At 38.3% G+C, this 20261-nt stretch overlaps 2 protein-coding genes across 5 annotated transcripts in view; one reads left to right on the top strand and one right to left on the bottom strand.

Moving 5' to 3' along the window:
• The window catches only part of LOC123758262 (coiled-coil domain-containing protein 93), a 29555-nt gene extending 21423 nt beyond the window's left edge, over positions 1-8132 (top strand). For all 3 annotated transcript variants that reach the window (XM_045742431.2, XM_045742432.2, XM_069322565.1), the window contains one exon: positions 88-8132. In XM_045742431.2, the coding sequence (XP_045598387.2) occupies positions 88-258 (171 nt within the window). In that variant the 3' untranslated portion in view covers positions 259-8132. The remainder of the gene's footprint in view (positions 1-87) is intronic.
• LOC123758263 (uncharacterized) lies at positions 4331-15077 on the bottom strand. Of its 2 annotated transcripts, XM_045742433.2 has the most exons (10): positions 14985-15077; positions 14688-14809; positions 13715-13782; positions 12580-13200; positions 11881-12109; positions 9474-9670; positions 8736-8847; positions 8161-8235; positions 6520-6629; positions 4331-5173 (listed from the first exon to the last, which is right to left on the bottom strand). In XM_045742433.2, the coding sequence occupies exons 1-10, from the start codon at positions 15034-15036 to the stop codon at positions 5035-5037; spliced, it is 1725 nt and encodes a 574-aa protein (XP_045598389.2). In that variant the 5' UTR covers positions 15037-15077; the 3' UTR covers positions 4331-5034. The 2 variants fall into 2 exon arrangements, with proteins under 2 accessions (XP_045598389.2, XP_069178667.1); XM_069322566.1 differs by lacking the exon at positions 4331-5173 and having other exon boundaries at positions 8161-8266.
• Between the last annotated feature and the right edge of the window lie 5184 nt (positions 15078-20261).

Here is a 20261-nt window from a genome sequence, read left to right as displayed (position 1 = left end):
TATTGCCATTTTGGCCAAATGCTCTCAAAATGGTTTGCCACCCCTGCCCTAGACCATTTGGTTTACCTATGTAATTCTTATTTTCAGCTTGAGCGTAGACATGCAGAAGAGAGAGCTCACCGGAATGCTCTTAGCGATGAACTGAGTCGCTTACAGGAACTAAACCGACAGTATGCCAAGATTGTGCATTTACTTGGGCAGGAAATTAATAAGAATGAACTCCTGCATCAGAAAGTTACTGCTCGTGGTTCTAAGTAGGTCAAATATTATGCCTTGGGACCAAGGTGCAACCACTGCTTGAACTATTGATAACCATACAAGTACAGTACAATGTTTTCATCTTGTATATAAGATTATTCAGTAACATAATATTTACTAAATTCTTGTTAATTTTCATCATTTGATAAGAGTCAAATAGGTTACATATTATGGTGAAAATCATTTGATTAAAACACATGTTGAATAAAATGCTGTGGTATATTTTGGAACAGTTTTGGTGTACACAGGTTATGCAACAGGACATTGTGTAGATCACTGTCTGGTTGACCTAATGTTATTTAGTGACGACCAACCATGGCCACCAATTAGTGAGTGAAAATGAATGACACATTTGTTAGCTACTGGGGTGTGTTACACATAAACCAGATGCTTCATTAGTTGTATCATGTATTTAAATAGAAGCATTAGTGTGGTGTAGTTCTACCCCATAGAGTGTATGCGGGGTGACAAGTGAAACCCTGATTTGTTATCAGTGGATGTGTCAGGACCCCTAGATCCATTGGAACCACAGGTTACATTACTTTTGCATATAGTGGCCCAGTGCTTTAAGGCATGGGCTTAGGTGCATCCAGTGTGCATGTTCGAATCCTCATGGCTCCTAACTGATTTTCTCATTGATACATCACAATGTGATTTTTTGTGCAATAATTAAAAAAAATGCCAGTATAATTATTGAACAAGGAAATCACATTGTGATGTATCAAATAAGAAAATAAAGAGCCATGAAGATTCGAACCTGCACACTGGGTACTCCCAAGCACATGCCGTAAACCACTGAACCACAATGGGACCTTGGATTCTACTGAATTTTATTCAGGTCATGTGGCATCCATTGATAACAAATCAGAGTTTTAACAAGCTACCCACATACAGTACTCGTCAAAAGTGAGCCTCTCCTGGCTCGTGACAAAGAAGAGTTGTGTGTGAAATATTTGAGACAAGAGTGTGCACCAGGTACATGTCAGGTGTCCACTAAGCTTCCTGGATCTACACAGCTGTGATTATTGAGAAAATCGATAAGAGCCATGAGAATTTGAACCCGCACTCTCCTTATAGCATTGAACCACGATATGGAAAAGTAATGCAACCTGGGTTTCAACCAAATCCTCTTAGTGTCACAAGGCATCCACCGATAACAAATCAGGGTTTCATGCATCATCTGCATACACTGGTGTGGCCCAATGCTCCTTTTCAAAAGCACAAAGATCACATTAATGTAACTGTAGTCTAGGTGTTTAAGGCACAACCCGTTCTCGCAAATTCGTAAAGTCAATATTGACTTACACTTTCGCGCTATCTGGACGCGCCGGCGCGTCCCGTTTCGTCTAACGCTAACGCATAGTGGACATAAAGTTGAGTCCTCTTTTAAAATATTTGTATAAAATTCAATTTTTATCCGATTTACTTTGGGTTTGTTTCAAACTGCGCGCTATGAGGCTCTCTTTCTCACCACTAGGCTGCATGGTACAATAAGTTCATGAAAGGTGTGGATAACTTCGATCAAATGGTATTTTGTCCCAAACGGGTTGCAGGTGGGTGACTTTAGCCGTTTATACTGGTAATGCTTCCCCCATATCATGTATTATATGCATATGTCTGTTTAGGGAATTTTATTCCGATCAATATACAACCAAAAATAACTGTGTGCAACAAGTATAAACTTGACAAACATAACAAAAGTAAAAACATTTCGTGTGTGTTTGACGCTCACTGATATGTTCCAGCGTTGTTTTATATTTGGCGCTATTCTAACTTACGCTTTGTTGATATTTTTTACCTATGGGCACATAGAACATTCTATTGCGAACACATTGACACAAAAATGAATGACGTACATAGAAAATTAATGTCATGAGAGTGAAATAAGTATAATCTTTCAAAGCGCCGTGCGTCGTCCCGTCACCGATACCGGGTAACAATTTCACCACTTCCCACACTCTTGCGGGCGGGCCGCATCATTATTCTACGCTTATATTCATATCACCGTGTTGGGAATTTCATTGCGAGTCCATTGATACCAAAATTAACGCTGTAGAATAAGTGTGGAGGTGATTACAATCCCAAGAGTAAAAACATTTTGTTGCTGATGGGCGCTCACGGCGAGTCATCTTCGTAGTTATTTATTTGGTGCTGGTATCCCTATACGTTTCGTGACTTTTTTTACTGATGTTCTTCTAGAGAATTTTATTGCGAACACGTTGGTACCAAAATGAAATACGTAGCATGAGAACTAAGGTCAGAAGAGTAAAAAGAGTATACACATTTTTGTTTTTACGCTTAAGCGATAAAAACGCTGCGCGCACATTCGGTTGGCTGAGTGACCTTTGCGGAAAGCGCGAAAGTGTTAACTACGTGCATAGGTGATATACTTAACATAATAGATACCCTTTAAAATATTCATAGAAAACACCGACCTTACCTAACCTTGTTAGTATCTTAAGATAAGCATCTTATTGCTTCGTAATTACAATTATTACTTAACCTATACCTATTATAAGTTAGGTAATAATTGTAATTACGAAGCAATAAGATGCTTATCTTAACATGCTAAGTAAGGTAAGGTCGGTGTTTTCTATGAATCTTTTTAAGGGTATCTATTCTTTTAAGTATGTCACCTATGCACATATTAAATAAGTCAATATTGACTTATTAAATTTGCGAGAACGGGTTGTTAAGGCATGTGCTTGGGAGTACTTAGTTTACAGGTTTGAATCTTCATGGTTGTTACTGGTTTTGTCACTTGATACATCACATTAATGTGATTTCTTTGTGCATTTAAAAAGCATTGTGGGGACGGAACTCCTATACCACACTAGTGTGTATGCGGGTAATGTGTGAACCTTTACTTGTATTGATGGATGCCTCGGCACCCCCCCCCCCCCCCCCTAGATGATTTGTTTAAATCCCAGATTAGATTACTTTTGCATATTATAGTCTTGTGGTTTACAGTATGTGCTTAGGGGTACCCAGTGTGCAGACTTAAATCCTCTTCATGACAGCTAATTGTCTCAGTACAGTATACTGTATTAAACAAAAGTAATAACTATAAACACCTAACACACTGCAGGTAATGAAAAAGGTTCAGTATATTGTGAAGAACCTTGCATCAATAAATCTTGAACAGGCTATGAGCCTAGGTACAGTGCACTTTAATTCTTTATACTTGCTCATAAGTAACATCAATAGCTCAGCACATTCCTTTACTATATATATATATATATATATATATATATATATATATATATATATATATAATATATATATATATATATATATATATATATATATATAATATATATATATATATATATATATACACAGTATATATATAATATATATATATATACACAGTATATATATAATATATATATATTTAATTATATAATACTACTAAATGCCAGACAAGAATTACCTACAATGACCTAACAAAAATCCACAACTAAAACTTAACAGAGCAGCCTTCCTCTTTTTCTCTATGTCCACGAGCCCATTGAACAAAAAAGTGGAGGCAGCTGCCTCTAGTTTACACCAGTTTACACTACATAATCAGCAAACAAGACTGATTATTTACACAATACATAAGTGGTCAAACAATTACCCCATAGACAAAGTAATTCACTAAATACAGGAATCGGATCTAAATACTCCAAACTAGTCAATTACACATGTATCAAGAATATCCTTACATAGTGACATCTATGACTGGCAATACTGACCAGCCAGCTACACAAGAAATGGCAGGAAATCATACCCATCAAATTCCTGTTTGCCTGCCTCTGACACAAGTCATGTTTGAACATCTCTCACCCCATTAATGACCCATAAATCAATAAATACTCTAATTCCATTTATATATGAAAACATTTTAATTAAGGCTACAAGAGTATGGAACTTGATGCCTGTACAGAATCATGTAAATTAAATACTCAAGACAGTATCAATTGAATTCTGTACTTATACCTCGGTTAAATAATACCAGATTTTAATAATCGATGAACAAAACTCGAGGGTTATCCAGAACCTGTCTATGCAATGCAATTTTTAGAAAGTGATGGACAAGTGTAATCAAGAGGTCATAACATGGTTTACCAGAGTTTACTATTTGGCAAATTCACCAAGAGGTGAACAATAACCCTATTTGCACACGCTCTTAATTGTAATTTTTGCCTGTGTTAAAAATCCAGATTTGACCTCATTGGTCTTGAATTACTGTGCAATATAAACAACCACTGTACGTGACATTCCCAAGTTACAGGTATATAAAGCACTTGTGTGATGTAACAAAGTATAAAACTAGGTCTTTAAATATAAAACACTCGTGTATACCTTAATTGCACAGGTCTGTTTTTAGTTCACAGCTAATAGAATAAAAGTTCAGAAAGTTAAATTCATATTTGATTTTTACACTTGATAGTTATAGTAGTAGAGTACTGTAATTGTCAAAAGATACTGTTGTCTTCCAAGATGTCTACAATTAAACTAATTTTGAACAGATCAAATAAACTTTGATGATTGTCTATAAAAACCGTGCATTTTTTATTTTTCCAAGTTCAACAATCACATTTGCCAGAGATTTATTCTACACTGCATAGCTCGGGCATCTGTGCTTTCACGTAAATTGTTCCATCATCCATTTCTCATGAACAAATTTTTATATATATATATATATATATATATATATATATATATATATATATATATATATATATATATATATATATATATCTCATTTTGGTGAATTTTGTAGCACTATCTTTATAAAATATTTTGTTTCACCAAAACTGTGTTAAAAGTGAAGTTATGATTCTTATATACAAGATAGTTTTTGATACCCTTAACAAACAGCTGGGGAATATCTGCTACAATTAAGGCATCTGCATTCTTTATAGACGGCCTGAAATATAAAGTACAGAATTTTAATTACAGATAAACATGCATTATAGTGTATTTACTCATAACTAAGAACAAAATGGGTGAAATGGAAAACTACGGGCTCACCATAGCCTGTGCTACTTGGAACTTTTTGTTCCAAGTAGCAAATCTTAAACAACAACAAGGGTGAAATGCTAATAAGAAAGAAAACAATATTTGTTAGGAGAATGAATGAAAAGTTAGTTCGATGACATCCTCATGGAGAAACTGCTGTTTACAAACTACCTATTCCCCTCCATATATTTCTATAACATTGTGTTGGAAGAAGAGTAAAAACTGATCACACAGCTTTTCAGATTTTCAGTTTGTACTGCTCTAATTCTTGATTTTTCATCTTCATGCCACACCAATCTCAGACATAAGGGATCACTATCATTATCACAAAGACACTATCATTTCGTACAACCATCTCAGTACCATGTTTGTTGCTTGCTCCTTCTACACACTATTCACTGTAAATACAAAAATCCTAGCAGTCATCTACATTAATATTAATCAAACTAGTTGCTCTATGATGTATTAACTCTTAACACACTTTCTCACATATTCAATACTATGAATTTTTATCTCCACATATGCTCGTCACTCTCTGGTCTTCTATCAACATACAATCTCTCTCCAATTACATACAGGTTATGTACATTGCAATCTTCCTCACATATCTTCATCTCCATGCAACTATTATATCTCATCCACATAACCTGTTTCACCCCTACCTTGTCCATCACTGACCAATTTCCCATGCAGTACTTTTTCAACCATTATCCGACCACGCTGCCTATATCACTTAAATCTACCAAGTCCTTTATAATTTTTACTTGTAATGTTTACCTTACTCTTATGCAGCGATACAATCTCTTTCCAATGACTTTTCCTTGATGCTCATTTTCGTTTTTTCTGTTATTGTTAAATATACTTTTGACTATCATACTATTTTCTTTTACTGCCTTCCTCTCATTCTGTGACCACTTTTTAATCATTGCTATTTTCTCATCTGCCAAAGGAATTCTCATAGTACTATCAGTTTGTGCAACAACACAAACTTGTTTGGTATTCTTACACAGACACTCCTTACATTAGGCTGTATCCCACATGTCACTGAAGTTGTATTTGTCGTAATTACTATACTTGATCAAAGATCACTATCAACTCATAATTAAAATTTCTCATGTGCTATACAGTATATCCTCCAAAAACTGGTAAGTCCTACATCTTGATTAGTGAAGCTATAATAATTTTTAATTTGTGATACTTATATGATTTAATCATGTATTTTAGCATGCAACAAAACAAATAAATTATGCTCACGAGAATCGCGAATATGGGATGCCCATTAGCAGTAATCTTGAGTGGCGGAATGTGAACTGAAAGATGCCTTCAAAGTATCCCACTGCTAATGGCAAGTCGAGTCCAAAACACTAGAAATGTGTACAATGATTGATCACATATCCAGATTATTTAAGAATAAGGTACATAATAATATGCATTTCTTTCAATCACAATATTGAAATTGCATTGTGGGATACCCAGTTTCCCTTAATGGTTCTAGTAACCACTACAACACATTTAATAGATCAATACCATTATTCTTTAACAGTATGTCACCATTAATAGCCAGATGGAAGGATAAGTAAAGCACACAGTAACAAGAGGAATAATACTTGAACATGGTAACGACTTTCCTATTAGCGATTTTGTGCGAATTTGAATCTTGGCTAGGGAGGATTGACTGGGGTACCAATCCTTAATTGTTCACCCGTTAATCCGGCAATAATTGTGACCGGGTTGTTAACCAATTGGTGGGTCATGTTCCAGGGTAAACTAGTAAGGTGAGGTTTAACATGAGCTATGGGAAGGGAAAGCTCTAAGCCTACTAGCAGGAGTTGGCTATTGTGAACTCCTGTATCCACCTGTAAGAGAAAAATAGAATCCACAGAGTCAACATTGTTTTCAGAAATCCACTGATTAGTAGGAAGTACAATGCTCTCAAGGCTGCCCTTTTCTACAATGGAATGTGTTCACTTTTTTTTGTTTTGTTTTTTTGTTTTTTTTGCAATGAATAGATACCGACTTTGCCCCTTCAGTACATACAACATGATCCAGGCACTGTTTCTATCAGTACCTGCCTCTCTATACTCACCAGGGCCTCTTGGCAGTACTCCCAAACATGATACTAGATGACCTGGCTGAAAAGGCTGATAAAATTTATCCGATCCCTAATGAATTATAGGTTGCTACTTTTGCCAGTTCATGAGCACCAGAGTTCCCTAACTTTGTGCTATCTGGTACTATCACACCAACTTCTAAATAAATACACACTAGACGGGAACTCTGTTTCTACCGCAGGCATTACAGTACTCAGGCCAGGAACTGTCACCTACCATGTTCATGGTTGGAAAACCCTTCCAGTGAAGCCTGCAATGGCTATTAATCACATCTTGCTAAACAGGATTTCCCTGTATGTCTGAGTACTGTTTCAAAACCCTGTTTATCAAACCAGAAACTGCTGTCTGCTTTTGTTGTCACCCCATAGCTCGTACCCTGTGCCTGGACCTGATTGTCATCAGCGGCACAGGGGTCCCCACCTACTAGAGCCACTACCATACCCAGCTGACACTGATTTTTGCCAATATTTGGACCCTGTGCTACCACACTACCTCACCTCTCACCCCAGTCTTACATCTGGCTACAGTTACTCACTTTCTTTTACCAGCTTTAAGCCATTCAGAGTATGAGTTTAACGAGTTCAGAGTTTAATTGGATTAATGTGTGCTTTTCTTACCAATATGTTTTGGCTGTCATCAAAGACCTACTAAAGCTCTATATGATATGATTCAGGATATTATTCATTAATTAATACTGTACTGTAATACTATACATGTGATTAAACCAATCAATGAATAAAATAAAAGCTACTAGTACTTCAGTACTTTTCACTTGCATACTAACCTTCATTACATGATGAAAGGTGAAATCATCATCATAGTTTTCCATCTTCATGTAGATGATGTAGGCTGAAGCATTCTAGAATGAACAAGGATGACAGCAAAGCAGTCTGAGAATGTTCACGAAGAAATATTACATACAAATTACTGTAACATTAAAGTTAAGAATTTAAAAAATATCCAATTTTCTTTTATTATGGATTCATTTAAAGTGTGAAATACCAGTTACATTACAACCAAGTCCAGAAACCTGCATAGCTTTCTGGACTTGGCACTTTTTGGTAATTGCTTAGAGTACTTGTGTTGGAGCGAGATGTCACTGGTGGGATCATCATTACACTAACTTTAATTATAGTCTTTATTCTAAATATTTTTTCTCATTTTATATTGTACAGTACTATAATGACTAATAACTTCACTATTATTGTTTGCAATGCTTTTTTTAATTTGCAGCCGTGTAATAGAAATTTATTTTTAATACTAAACTTAAACTAGATGTATTTGTGAATACAAACTACATTCCTATTATTACAAGGGTGAAAGTAATATAACTGGATATTATAAAACATTAGAGAATACCATTATATGTGGAAAGAACTGTGCATCGTTGCAGTTGACAACGCTCCCACCAAGGGGTTCCGCAGCAGTGATGCTTTCATAGAGATCTTGACTATACTGGTAGTGGAGAAGTCTGGTGATAGAGTACATTAATTTAATTCTTATAGCAGACAAAAATGTGTTTAATCTACTAGCTTTATTGTTGCCTGAAATGTGGAGCTTAATAGGGGCCTCAAACAAAATTATGTACAGTAAATTTTGGCCCGACACAATGAGTTATTAATTATATTAATCTAGACTACTTCATTAAAAATATCTATTTAGCTCATACAAGAAGCAGCCGTGCACACTCAACAAGCCTGCACGGATATACAACAGATGCTTTTTCACCTATAGGGTAATACCGTATAACAAACCCATTAACTCACCTACGTGCTTTAGCTGTAAATGCCAAGACAGTACTTAAGGTTAAAATTCTGCTGTAAAAAAATCCCAGATATAATAAACTGTTGGCTTTTTGTCCCCCTTCAAGGCCACGTGAGATACGTAGCATGATTTACCTTTAGGTAAACTTTGGTAACATTTCTAGTTGCCTCGATTGGGCCATAAAACTTTGTTAAGGGTCCTCTTATTATTCATTATCAAAGGAATGAATAGATGCAGATACTACCTTTATAAAAACAAATCTGCTAAACAGAAAATTTGGTTGATATTTTAATCCTAAATGTTTTGAATATTTAATATTAATTATAAACTAACCTAGAAGTGTTGGTGAGAATTACTTGAGCTTCCTGAAGACATTTGAGGTTATGGTTATCCTTGTATGTTGCCTTAATCTCTTCAAACTTGTCAGTAACACCTGGCTCCTGCAGGCGACATATCCTTGGTACATCTGGCACAACACAGCCACGTCTTCTCCGTCTGCTCCACCAGGACAGCCAGATTTCCAAAGACTCCTGTAGGTTGAAGGCATTTAAAACATTCTTCAGCATCACTTAGTAACTAAAATTTCCCTATTTAGACCAAATTTTCACTCTGGTTGTCAATATTTCTGCAAATTATTTGCTGATGACATCACCTTCATTTTCTCCCATGCTAACTCACTTATTCTAATTGACATGATGAATACCGAACTAAAAAAAAAATCCATCTGTAGCTATCTGCTAACAAATGTACCCTAAACATTGACAAAATATTTTACATATTGTTTGGTAACAAGTCCAGCAATCACATAAACCTAAGAATTAACAATACCTAAGTTATGAGCAGAGTAGATGGGAAATTCCTTGGTGTTCACATAAAGAAGCTGAATTTCCACTGCCATATACAAAATAATAACAAAAAAAGTTTCTAAAACAGAGGATATTCTCTTCAGAATCAGATACGACATACCTTGCCATACCTTGTAACACTATTATTTGCTCATCTATCCATATCTTACCCATGGTCTCTGTGCCTGGCGATCTACAACCATAAATATTATCTACAACCACTAATTACTCAACATAAATCAGCAATTTGAATAACAACAAATCCAGCCCCAGACAGCATTTTGTTCCCTTACTGAAATCTTTGACTATGTTAAATATCAAGTCTGCACATCCTTTAAAGTGTCCTCTATATCTATAAAACTGAACTGCAATTCTGACCTTAAGCACTTCCTAGAGTGCTGTAACAGAACTCATGGTAGCCACACTAGAAACAAGTATCTTTTTGATATTACTAGAGTGAGACTCAACCAAAGCAGAAATGCCATGCAAATCAAGGGACCCATATTGTAGAATGACCTCCCAAATGTGATCAAAAGCTCTACATCTCTTAACCAGTTTAAAAAAATAAAAACTAAGAAACTAAGAAATATTTACTTAACATCATATAACAAATTTAACTCCTTTCCTTATCCAATAAAATATATTTTTGTAATTTGCTATTATTGCATTTCAGAATTGATACACAGTAGTCCTTTGCTTTTATCAGTCACCTAATCATTTTATATCATTTGCTAAATTATTTATTCGAGTCGTATGTTAGCTTACTTCCTGTTTATTAAGTTTACCCCCATTAAACCATTCAATTTTTGCCGATACTGGTACGTATATTCTGTTATGGCCGAAACGCTTAGCGTTCTAGTGCTTTACCAAAAATGCACCTTTGTATATTTTTCTGTCATTACTAATGTAATGAACAATTCAACACTATCTGTGCTGTTGCTAAAACTACAGATTCTATAATGTAGTAGTCTCTACCTATCATCACTAGGTATCACCTTTATATTGTATATCATTACTAAATTTCTTTAACATCTTACATGTGTTAACTAACTTTTTATTTAGTTTACCCCATTATACTGTATATAAACAAATTTAACTGAATTATTCAAAGTTTTACCTGAAACACTGAGTATTAGTGGCTTTATTTAATATGTAACCCCCTGAATCTTCAAATACTGTATATCTCTGTATTATATTCTTATGTATGCATATTTCCTGAACAACATTATTATTATTATTATTATTCCATGGCAATAACTTCTGACATCCTATCTTGTAGTCTTGCAACAATGCCCATTATGATAGATTTTCCACCTACTTTGAATTTCTACATTTAATTCTCCCACATATATAGAATATTTCCAATGACTTTCCATACTTAGTGACTTTACAAAAATAACACGTCAGTATGTAATATGCAAACTCTGTAACCATAACCACGCTTATTTTTTATAAATAACAATAGCATATAATTTCTCTCTTTCCAAAATAGTTTAATGTTCTCCAAAGTTTTGTTATTCAATTTTCTTCAGAGATCCTCATTCACTCTGATGCGCCAGAAGAATTAACTATGATCTTAGAAAATAATTACTCTGTTATTTATGTCACTCCAACCATCCATTTATTGTATGCTGGAGAAAGTGGTAAATATTTCTGAGGGTTTGTGGTTTGGTGTACATAGATGTTGTCGGTAATGTAGGTGTCACGCAGCACCGAATCACCTTCTGTGGTTGATTGTTCAATAAACCCCTGAACTATATGTTTAACACATCTCTAACCCTGTCCATGGAGGACAGAAGAAAATGTATATATGCTGGTTAGCATTGTAAATGTGTGGCCACGTCTGTGGTAGAAAATAATAATAAAAAAAAAAAAGTCCAGTTCTTCACACTTACCAAGGCAGATTTGTCTTCCAGTGATTTAGTTTCTTCATAGATCACAAAGTCTTCCAAAATTTCAGTCACTAGTTTTGAAGGAATTAAAGTTGCTTTAGCAACAAAGTGATCAAAACGATAAACACTCGTAATGTTGCCAGAGGTCAAAGGTGAAGCGAGAGGATTGTGAGCAGAAATACAATAGATGGATGGATCTTCCTTCATGGCTGCAAGTGTTTGACTGAAGTAACTGAGAACCAAAAGAGAGTACAATGTATTCATATTACTTAAGTACTGTACAATACCTAATTTAATGTCATCATTTTTGCAAGAGCTCATCATATTTTGATATAGTGCTGCCTGCAAACACTTCCAAATGAATACAGGAAATAAAACACAGTGCCAAATGTTACACTTCATGATAGTAAATGTCATTGGGAATACTAATGAAGATTTACTATTATTATTAGTTTTTTAGAAAGATGATGGTCTTTATTATGTATACAACTGCTCCCTGTAACAGTACTGTAAATATAAAAGTGATTAAAAAGTGATATAAAATGAAAGTGATAAAAGTGATTAAAAGTAATCTGCTCGAAACGCTATGCATGCTAGTGGCTTTGTAAAATGTCAAATCTTTGTACTCTCATAAACCCAATGTACCTTCTTGTATATAACTAAATAAAATAAATAAATAGAACTCAAATCCATGATATTTACCTGACAAAGTTTGGGGAAAGAGCATAGCCAGTCTCCAGGAGCATAAGGTACTCAAACTTTGTGAAGGCAGTCTTGACAAATTGAAGAGCTTCTTTGAAATATTTGCTATGTTGACATTGTGAACTTTCTCTGTGCATTCTCTTTCCAGCCTGTAACAGTCTGTCTTTACTTACACCTTCACCTAAGGTGTCTTTCCAAATTTCATCTCTTGAGTTACTTACAGCTTTTCGATATAAAGGATTATATGGATGTTGCTCATATGGAACTCCTTTTCCTCGTAACTCCTCTAGAGTTAGGGCATACGTTGATGTCTCTGTGATGTTCTCTCCAGTGCTTAAAATATTAATTAATGGATTTAATATGTCTCTCATACATACATTAGTGCCAGAAAATGCCTCGATAATATTCTTGAAATTATTCACAGCTGAAAAGCTGGGAATGAGTTTGCTCCAGAAATGATCACCACCATTTCTGTCAGAAAGCTTCTGAGGATTATTAGCAATATGAATCTTCAGTGGATACCCCTGTAAAAGATCCAATACTTCTTGAGATGGGTTGGGGACTGATACAACGAGGTGAATTCCACTCCCTGCAGTTTCTTGCAGAACACTTTCAATAGATCTGCAATAAGCAATCATTATATAAATACAGGAAAATACTGGTTGCATCCCATTCTAGGTCTTGAATATTCTTGCGTGATAAGACTATGATATCCTCTCACTTACTACTTATAATAGATATTGAGAACAAATGCAGATAAACACAGGTGTTGAATTTAGCAGAAATTAAGTAAATAATTTTCCAACTCTTTCTAACACTCCATTTCAGCTAGAGACCAAAATATTCAGGGTTTCATCCTTGTTTTATGTAAGTTTTTATGACATTTTACCAGTGTGCCATCCAACTGGAACCTCAAGGATTCAAGACTAACAAAAAAAAATAAAAATTGGAGATTGTCACTCTTGCAACCATACCAGGATGCTCACTAAAATAAAAAATAAAAATGATAATTATATATACAGTATATATACGCGGCATATACAATTTCAAGCTCTAAGCAGAATAATGAGACTACTGTACTTACCTTTATGCTAAAAGCACTCCAATCATATACGTAAATGTAACATACACTGACCTGCTTATTATGGAGATGTCACGTGTGGTGACGAGGACCAGCATGGGGACTCCTGCCAGGGGACCTGACTAATTAGGAGGGAAGGGAAGAGAAATATCAGGGGAAGTGCCAAGCCATCACGACAATATAAGCACTTGGAAGGGCTCAGGATAAGGATTTGGGATGGGACGGGGAAGAAAGGAATGATGCCCAACCACTTGGACAGTCGGGGATTGAACGCCGACCTGCATGAAGTGAGACCTTTGCTCTACCGTCCAGCCCAAGTGGCTGGACTCCTTCTCTCTGACGAGGGCGGCATCATACAACTCATTCAGAGCTATAGAACAAAATATCAAGGATTTATTTGTCTAATAACCACTACACACACAATAACTGTTTATATAACTTTGTAATATGTTGTATATTTCACTAAAACTGATAACTATAGGATGACATTTAAGAAGTGGCCTTAGTGAATTTGGAACACAAATTTCTCTTAACTTTCAAAAATACAAATATTTACTTTATAAAGTGAAATCAACCTCCATAATTTTTTACTTGTTTAAATGCTATTGAAACAAAAATCTGATGAACATCAATATAGAAATGTCTACATGTATACATTAGGTGTTGAAGTTGGATTATACAACCATACTTTATACAGTATAGAGGAACAAGTTTTAAAGTTTCTAATCATAAGGAGCATAAGACAATTATTTTAAGCTTTTGCCTGCAATGCTTTGCACATTAGTGGCAATTTTTAATACGCAATCCCTAAACATTCAAATACTGAATTCATCTATAATAGGTTCAAATATTATGTATATTTCATATTATTATTATTGAGAAAATCCGTAAGAGCCGTGATGAGGGTTCGAACTTATGTGGTGGGCGTTCCCACGAATACCCACCACTCACGCCCTAGTCAACTAGGCCATGAGTTATTATTATTAATTATTATTATTATTATAGTGTTTGAGAGCAGACTCAGTACCTGATTGAGGTGCGACTGACCCCATATGGGAGGCGGGTGACGGGGAGCGTGGTGGTGGCCGTGAGAAGAGTAATGACGCCTTAACACTGGCATACTGTCATCTTCCAATAAATAGGAATCCCCTGCAATAAGGTTAAATTCATTGTGTAACACAGTACAGTACTCACAAAAGTGAATTTTAAAAATGGAGAAGGCTTATCTTTCCCCGTGAATTAGGTTAAACTGCTCAGATTGTTAAAAATGTTGATACCACTTAATATGGAAAGACAGACAGACAACTTTCAAGACAATTCTCACCTGCATTAGTCTTGGGACGCAACGTCACCAGAACCACAGTACCAGCCACCATTACTACCTATCATGGCGAAAAGAATAAAAATTGGGTAAGGGGTAGCCCTAAACATCTTGTTTCCAATCCCAAACAGAGATACAAACACTGTAATTTAAATAAATAAATAAATAAATATGTTTATTCAGGTAAGGTACATACATACAAGTGATGTTACATTAATGGATTGATATATAGATAGAGCTAGTACATACAATGCCTAAAGCCACTATTACGCAATGCGTTTCGGGCAAGAAAAACATTAATATCTAGAACTTAATACTAATTGAGCATAAAGAATAAAAAGTGTTGAAAACAAATTCAAATAAAGATAAAAAAAAGGGGGAACATGACTGAAAAAGCAGCACAAATACAATAGGTTGACAAACAGTGTTGATTAAAAAAAAAAAAAAATAATAATAATAATATAAAATAACAGACATGGGTTGACAATAAAGGAGTGAGGAGGGTTACAGGGAATTTATTAGGTATTGTTTAGTTTTTATCTTAAACTGGTTGAGAGAGGTACAGTCTTTAACATGGTTGGGAAGGTCATTCCACATTCTGGGTCCCTTGATTTGTAGAGCATTTCTAGTTTGATTAAGTCGTACTCTAGGAATATCAAAACTGTATTTATTCCTGGTGTGGTGCTCATGGGTTCTGTTACAACCTTCAATGAAGCTTTTGAGGTCAGGATTGGCATTACAGTTCAGCGTTTTATATATGTATAATACACAAGAGAGAATGTGCAGTGACTTAATATCTAACATATTCAGAGATTTGAGTAAGGGTACCGAGTGATGTCTGGGGCCAGAGTTGGTTATTGTCCTAATAGCAGCTTTGTGTTGGGTAATGAGAGGACGTAAATGATTTTGGGTAGTAGAACCCCAAGCACAAATACCATAGTTGAGGTATGGATAGATGAGGGAGTAATAGAGAGTAACCAGGGCAGGGCGGGGTACATAATATCTGATCTTAGAAAGGATGCCAACAGTTTTTGAAACTTTTTTTGATATATTTAGAATGTGACCCTGGAAATTCAGCTTGTGGTCGATGAGAACGCCAAGGAATTTGCCATCTAAAATAATTTATAATAATAAAAATAATTTATAAATAATGTATAAATGCTAAATATTATATTAGCTTAATATCAATAAAACATATATTAAACACACCAACTAATAAATATATATCGATCAAAAACAGATCAAAACAGCACAAAGTTGCTCACTAATAATGCTGTTTCAAAATATTGAGTAACAACATTACAGCCCAATAAACAGATAATGAGCAGTGATTAGTGAATAATTAACAGAACAGTAATAAACATACCAGTATAAGTGTGCAGCGAGAGGACAGCCTCGAGCCCTCCCGTGTGTGCCTGTACATGGCGACGGGGTCAAGGTGCTCCTTGAAGCTCGTCCTTGAGGCTGGTCCTTGAAGCTGGTCCTTGAGGCTGCTCCTTGAAGCTCGTCCTTGAGGCTGGTCCTTGAAGCTCGTCCTTGAGGCTGCTCCTTGAAGCTCGTCCTTGAGGCTGGTCCTTGAAGCTCGTCCTTGAGGCTGCTCCTTGAAGCTCGTCCTTGAGGCTGCTCCTTGAAGCTCGTCCTTGAGGCTGGTCCTTGAAGCTCGTCCTTGAGGCTGCTCCTTGAAGCTCGTCCTTGAGGCTGCTCCTTGAAGCTCGTCCTTGAGGCTGCTCCTTGAAGCTCGTCCTTGAGGCTGCTCCTTGAAGCTCGTCCTTGAGGCTGCTCCTTGAAGCTCGTCCTTGAGGCTGCTCCTTGAAGCTCGTCCTTGAGGCTCGTCCTTGAGGCTGGCCCTTGAAGCTCGTCCCAGGAAGCAGGTTGAAAGTCTTCCTGTGGACGTACATTACAAGTGGCAAGCAATATTTACATAAACAACTAAATTCCCATAAATCCAGACAATGTGGCACCAACAGTGCCACTGGGGGAGCTCAAAAGGTGCTAAAAAATAACTGAGGATATTTACGGGGCTATTCATGCCCGTGCCATCTCTTGGGTGGCTTAATCTCCTTCAATCACTGAGGATGTTACTATGAGAACAAGGGCTCAAGGCTAGTGGTATCAGAGGTAATAATTATCATTATCATCATTATCAGATTCACCGAGACACACAGAAATCACAATAGTGTGATAGATCATCCTCTGGGATGATCTCGGACGTAGGTTCGAATCCTCGTCACGGCCTTTGTGGATTTGTTCAGATTCACCGAGGCTTGTGTCGAGGGTCAAGTGACCTCGAGGGACATTAGACAAACAAAACACGATCGTCCTGTAAATCGGGACATCTTCTACATAGAGATGCACGACTGTAAACCGGATAATGCAGTTATGGAAACTGCATTGAATTGAACATGTGAAATGTATAGTACGTTGATCAATATATAGCTACAGCTTCCGAGTCCCTCCAGCACCACCGCCCACGGCTGGATATAGGGTATATATATATAAAGCTTGCTATAGCAGTATATGGTGGATACAAGAGGAGACTAAGAGCAGTGACTAGACTGACCTCTCACACCGCCACCACAGTCTTCACTGACTCCTCCACTCTCTCACTCTCACTCTCTGTCAGTCTCTGTCTCTCTCTGTCTCTGTCTCTCCTCTACACACTCACCCCGTTCTGTCTACACTCATCAAATTCTTGCCTTCATTACGGCAATAAACTTAATTAATTTACAATATAATTTATAAATACCATTAACTGATAACTGAAAATATTATACATCTAACCATTCACAAATTTAGGACGCAACACACACACGCTTCATATTTGCATACCACAAAAAGGAAATAATTTTCCCTATGAAAACATTATGCAATAATGGTGAGAGTAATAAGGGAATAAACCAAATAATTTACCTGGTGCGTGGAAGAGTGCCGGCGGCGGCGGCCCCACGTGGCGGCCGCCATGTTGGGCAGCCTCCTCCTCCCCCCCTGGCTCCTACCTCCTCCTCCTCCTCCCTGGCTCCTACCTCCTCCTCCTCCTCTCTGGCTCCTACCTCCTCCTCCTCCTCCCTGGCTCCTTCCTCCTCCTCCCTGGCTCCTACCTCCTCCTCCTCCTCCCTGGCTCCTACCTCCTCCTCCTCCTCCTCCCTGGCTCCTACCTCCTCCTCCTCCTCCTCCTCCCTGGCTCCTACCTCCTCCTCCCTGACTCCTACCTCCTCCTGCTTGGCTCCTTCCTCCTCCTCCCTGGCTCCTACCTCCTCCTCCTCCTCCCTGGCTCCTACCTCCTCCCCCCTGGCTCCCACCTCCTCCCCCCTGGCTCCCACCTCCTCCCCCCTGGCTCCTACCTCCTCCTCCTCCTCCCTGGCTCCTACCTCCTCCTCCCTGGCTCCCACCTCCTCCCCCCTGGCTCCTTCCTCCTCCTCCCTGGCTCCTACCTCCTCCTCCTCCTCCCTGGCTCCTACCTCCTCCTCCCTGGCTCCCACCTCCTCCCCCCTGGCTCCTTCCTCCTCCTCCCTGGCTCCTACCTCCTCCTCCCTGGCTCCTACCTCCTCCTCCCTGGCTCCCACCTCCTCCCCCCTGGCTCCTACCTCCTCCTCCCTGGCTCCTACCTCCTCCTCCTCCTCCCTGGCTCCTACCTCCTCCTCCCTGGCTCCTACCTCCTCCTCCCTGGCTCCTACCTCCTACTCCTCCTCCTCCTCCCTGGCTCCTACCTCCTACTCCTCCTCCCTGGCTCCTACCTCCTACTCCTCCTCCCTGGCTCCTACCTCCTCCTCCCTGGCTCCCACCTCCTCCTCCCTGGCTCCCACCTCCTCCTCCCTGGCTCCTACCTCCTCCTCCCTGGCTCCTACCTCCTACCTCCTCCTCCTCCCTGGCTCCTACCTCCTCCTCCTCCTCCCTGGCTCCTACCTCCTCCTCCTCCTCCCTGGCTCCTACCTCCTCCTCCTCCTCCTCCCTGGCTCCTCCCTCATACTTCCTCACATTGCCTTCCTGGGTATGCTGCCAACTCACAAGCTCATTGATCAAAATGTATGCCCAAAGATAACATATGTTACCTTTGTACATATGAGCCAGAGATATTAGAAAGAACTTTTTCAGTGTCAGTAGTTTATACAAAATTAGTAGTCAGTCAGTAGTTAATACTTCCTGTCCTCATCAAGGCCACTAGTGTTAGTGACTCTCAGATAAACACAGGTAAAACATGGACTAAGATTAAGAAGTGATGTATTAATCTATGTATTAAGATTAATACTGTATATGGATTAAGATTATAAAGTAGTCAATTCATTGGTAAGTGATGTGGTGGAGACACACTTCATACATAGTTTCAGATGCAGATATGATGGATCTTATTCTATTTGAAGGGCCACTAACACACTAGTGGCCTCAATGAGGACAAGAAGCCGGCGGCTTGTCAAAGGCACCCCCCATTTGACCTGATTTTTTCCAGCCAGATTCTAAAATTTAAGTCTTGGCATGTATGGCTTCAGTGGGTAGGAAGTTCCGTGGGTTGACAACCCTGTGGGTGTAAAAGCATCTCCTTTTTCAGTCCTGCATTGTAATTACCGAAGTGTAGTTACTGGATGAGAACTACGCTCGTGGTGTCCTGTCTACCCAGCACTCTGTCATATAATGCTTTGAAACTACTGACGGTTTTGGCCTCCACCACCACCTCACCCAACTTGTTCCAACTGTCTACCACCGTTTGCAGAAGTAAATTCTTATATTTCTTCGGCAGCTATGTTTAGTTAATTTAAATCTACAACCTCTTGTTCTTAAGTTCCAGGTCTCAAGGATTCTTCCCTATTATGGCTTGCCAGTCATGCAGTTCAGAGGGTGACGAGGGAAACTGAAACATGCAAGTTGACCCGGACAGGACCTCATCAAAAGTACCACTTTCCCATTTTCAACCGAGAAGACCACTATTTTGAATAGTTCACCCATGCTGATTCAAAGATCCCTTTATTAATTCCTATCTTGCACCCCATCTGGGTGGGGATTCATACATAAGGAAACTAGATTGTTTTCTTCAAGGAGTGCCAGACCAACCGGGCTGTGGTGGGTATGTGGGTCTGCGGGCCGCTCCAAGCAACAGGCTGATGGACCAAACTCTCACAAGTCAAGTCTGGCCTCGGGCCGGGCTTGGGGAGTAGAAGAACTCCCAGAACCCCATCAACCAGGTATATGTGGGCCTGCGGGCCGCTCCAAGCAACAGGCTGATGGACCAAACTCTCACAAGTCAAGTCTGGCCTCGGGCCGGGCTTGGGGAGTAGAAGAACTCCCAGA

The sequence above is a fragment of the Procambarus clarkii genome, chromosome 11 (assembly GCF_040958095.1).
Source record: "Procambarus clarkii isolate CNS0578487 chromosome 11, FALCON_Pclarkii_2.0, whole genome shotgun sequence".
In the NCBI taxonomy this organism is placed as follows: Eukaryota; Metazoa; Arthropoda; class Malacostraca; order Decapoda; family Cambaridae; genus Procambarus; species Procambarus clarkii.
Note: the sequence above shows the minus strand (reverse complement) of the source record. Positions and strands in the feature narration are given on the sequence as shown.

Coding starts and splice junctions, on each gene's coding strand:
- LOC123758263 (XM_045742433.2), bottom strand. CDS start 15,036: ATGGTGGCTGGTACTGTGGTTCTGGTGACGTTGCGTCCCAAGACTAAT. Junction 14,810..14,984: donor GCGTCCCAAGACTAATGCAG/GTGAGAATTGTC, acceptor ACCTTATTGCAG/GGGATTCCTATTTATTGGAA. Junction 13,201..13,714: donor GACATCTCCATAATAAGCAG/GTCAGTGTATGT, acceptor TGCTTATTGCAG/ATCTATTGAAAGTGTTCTGC.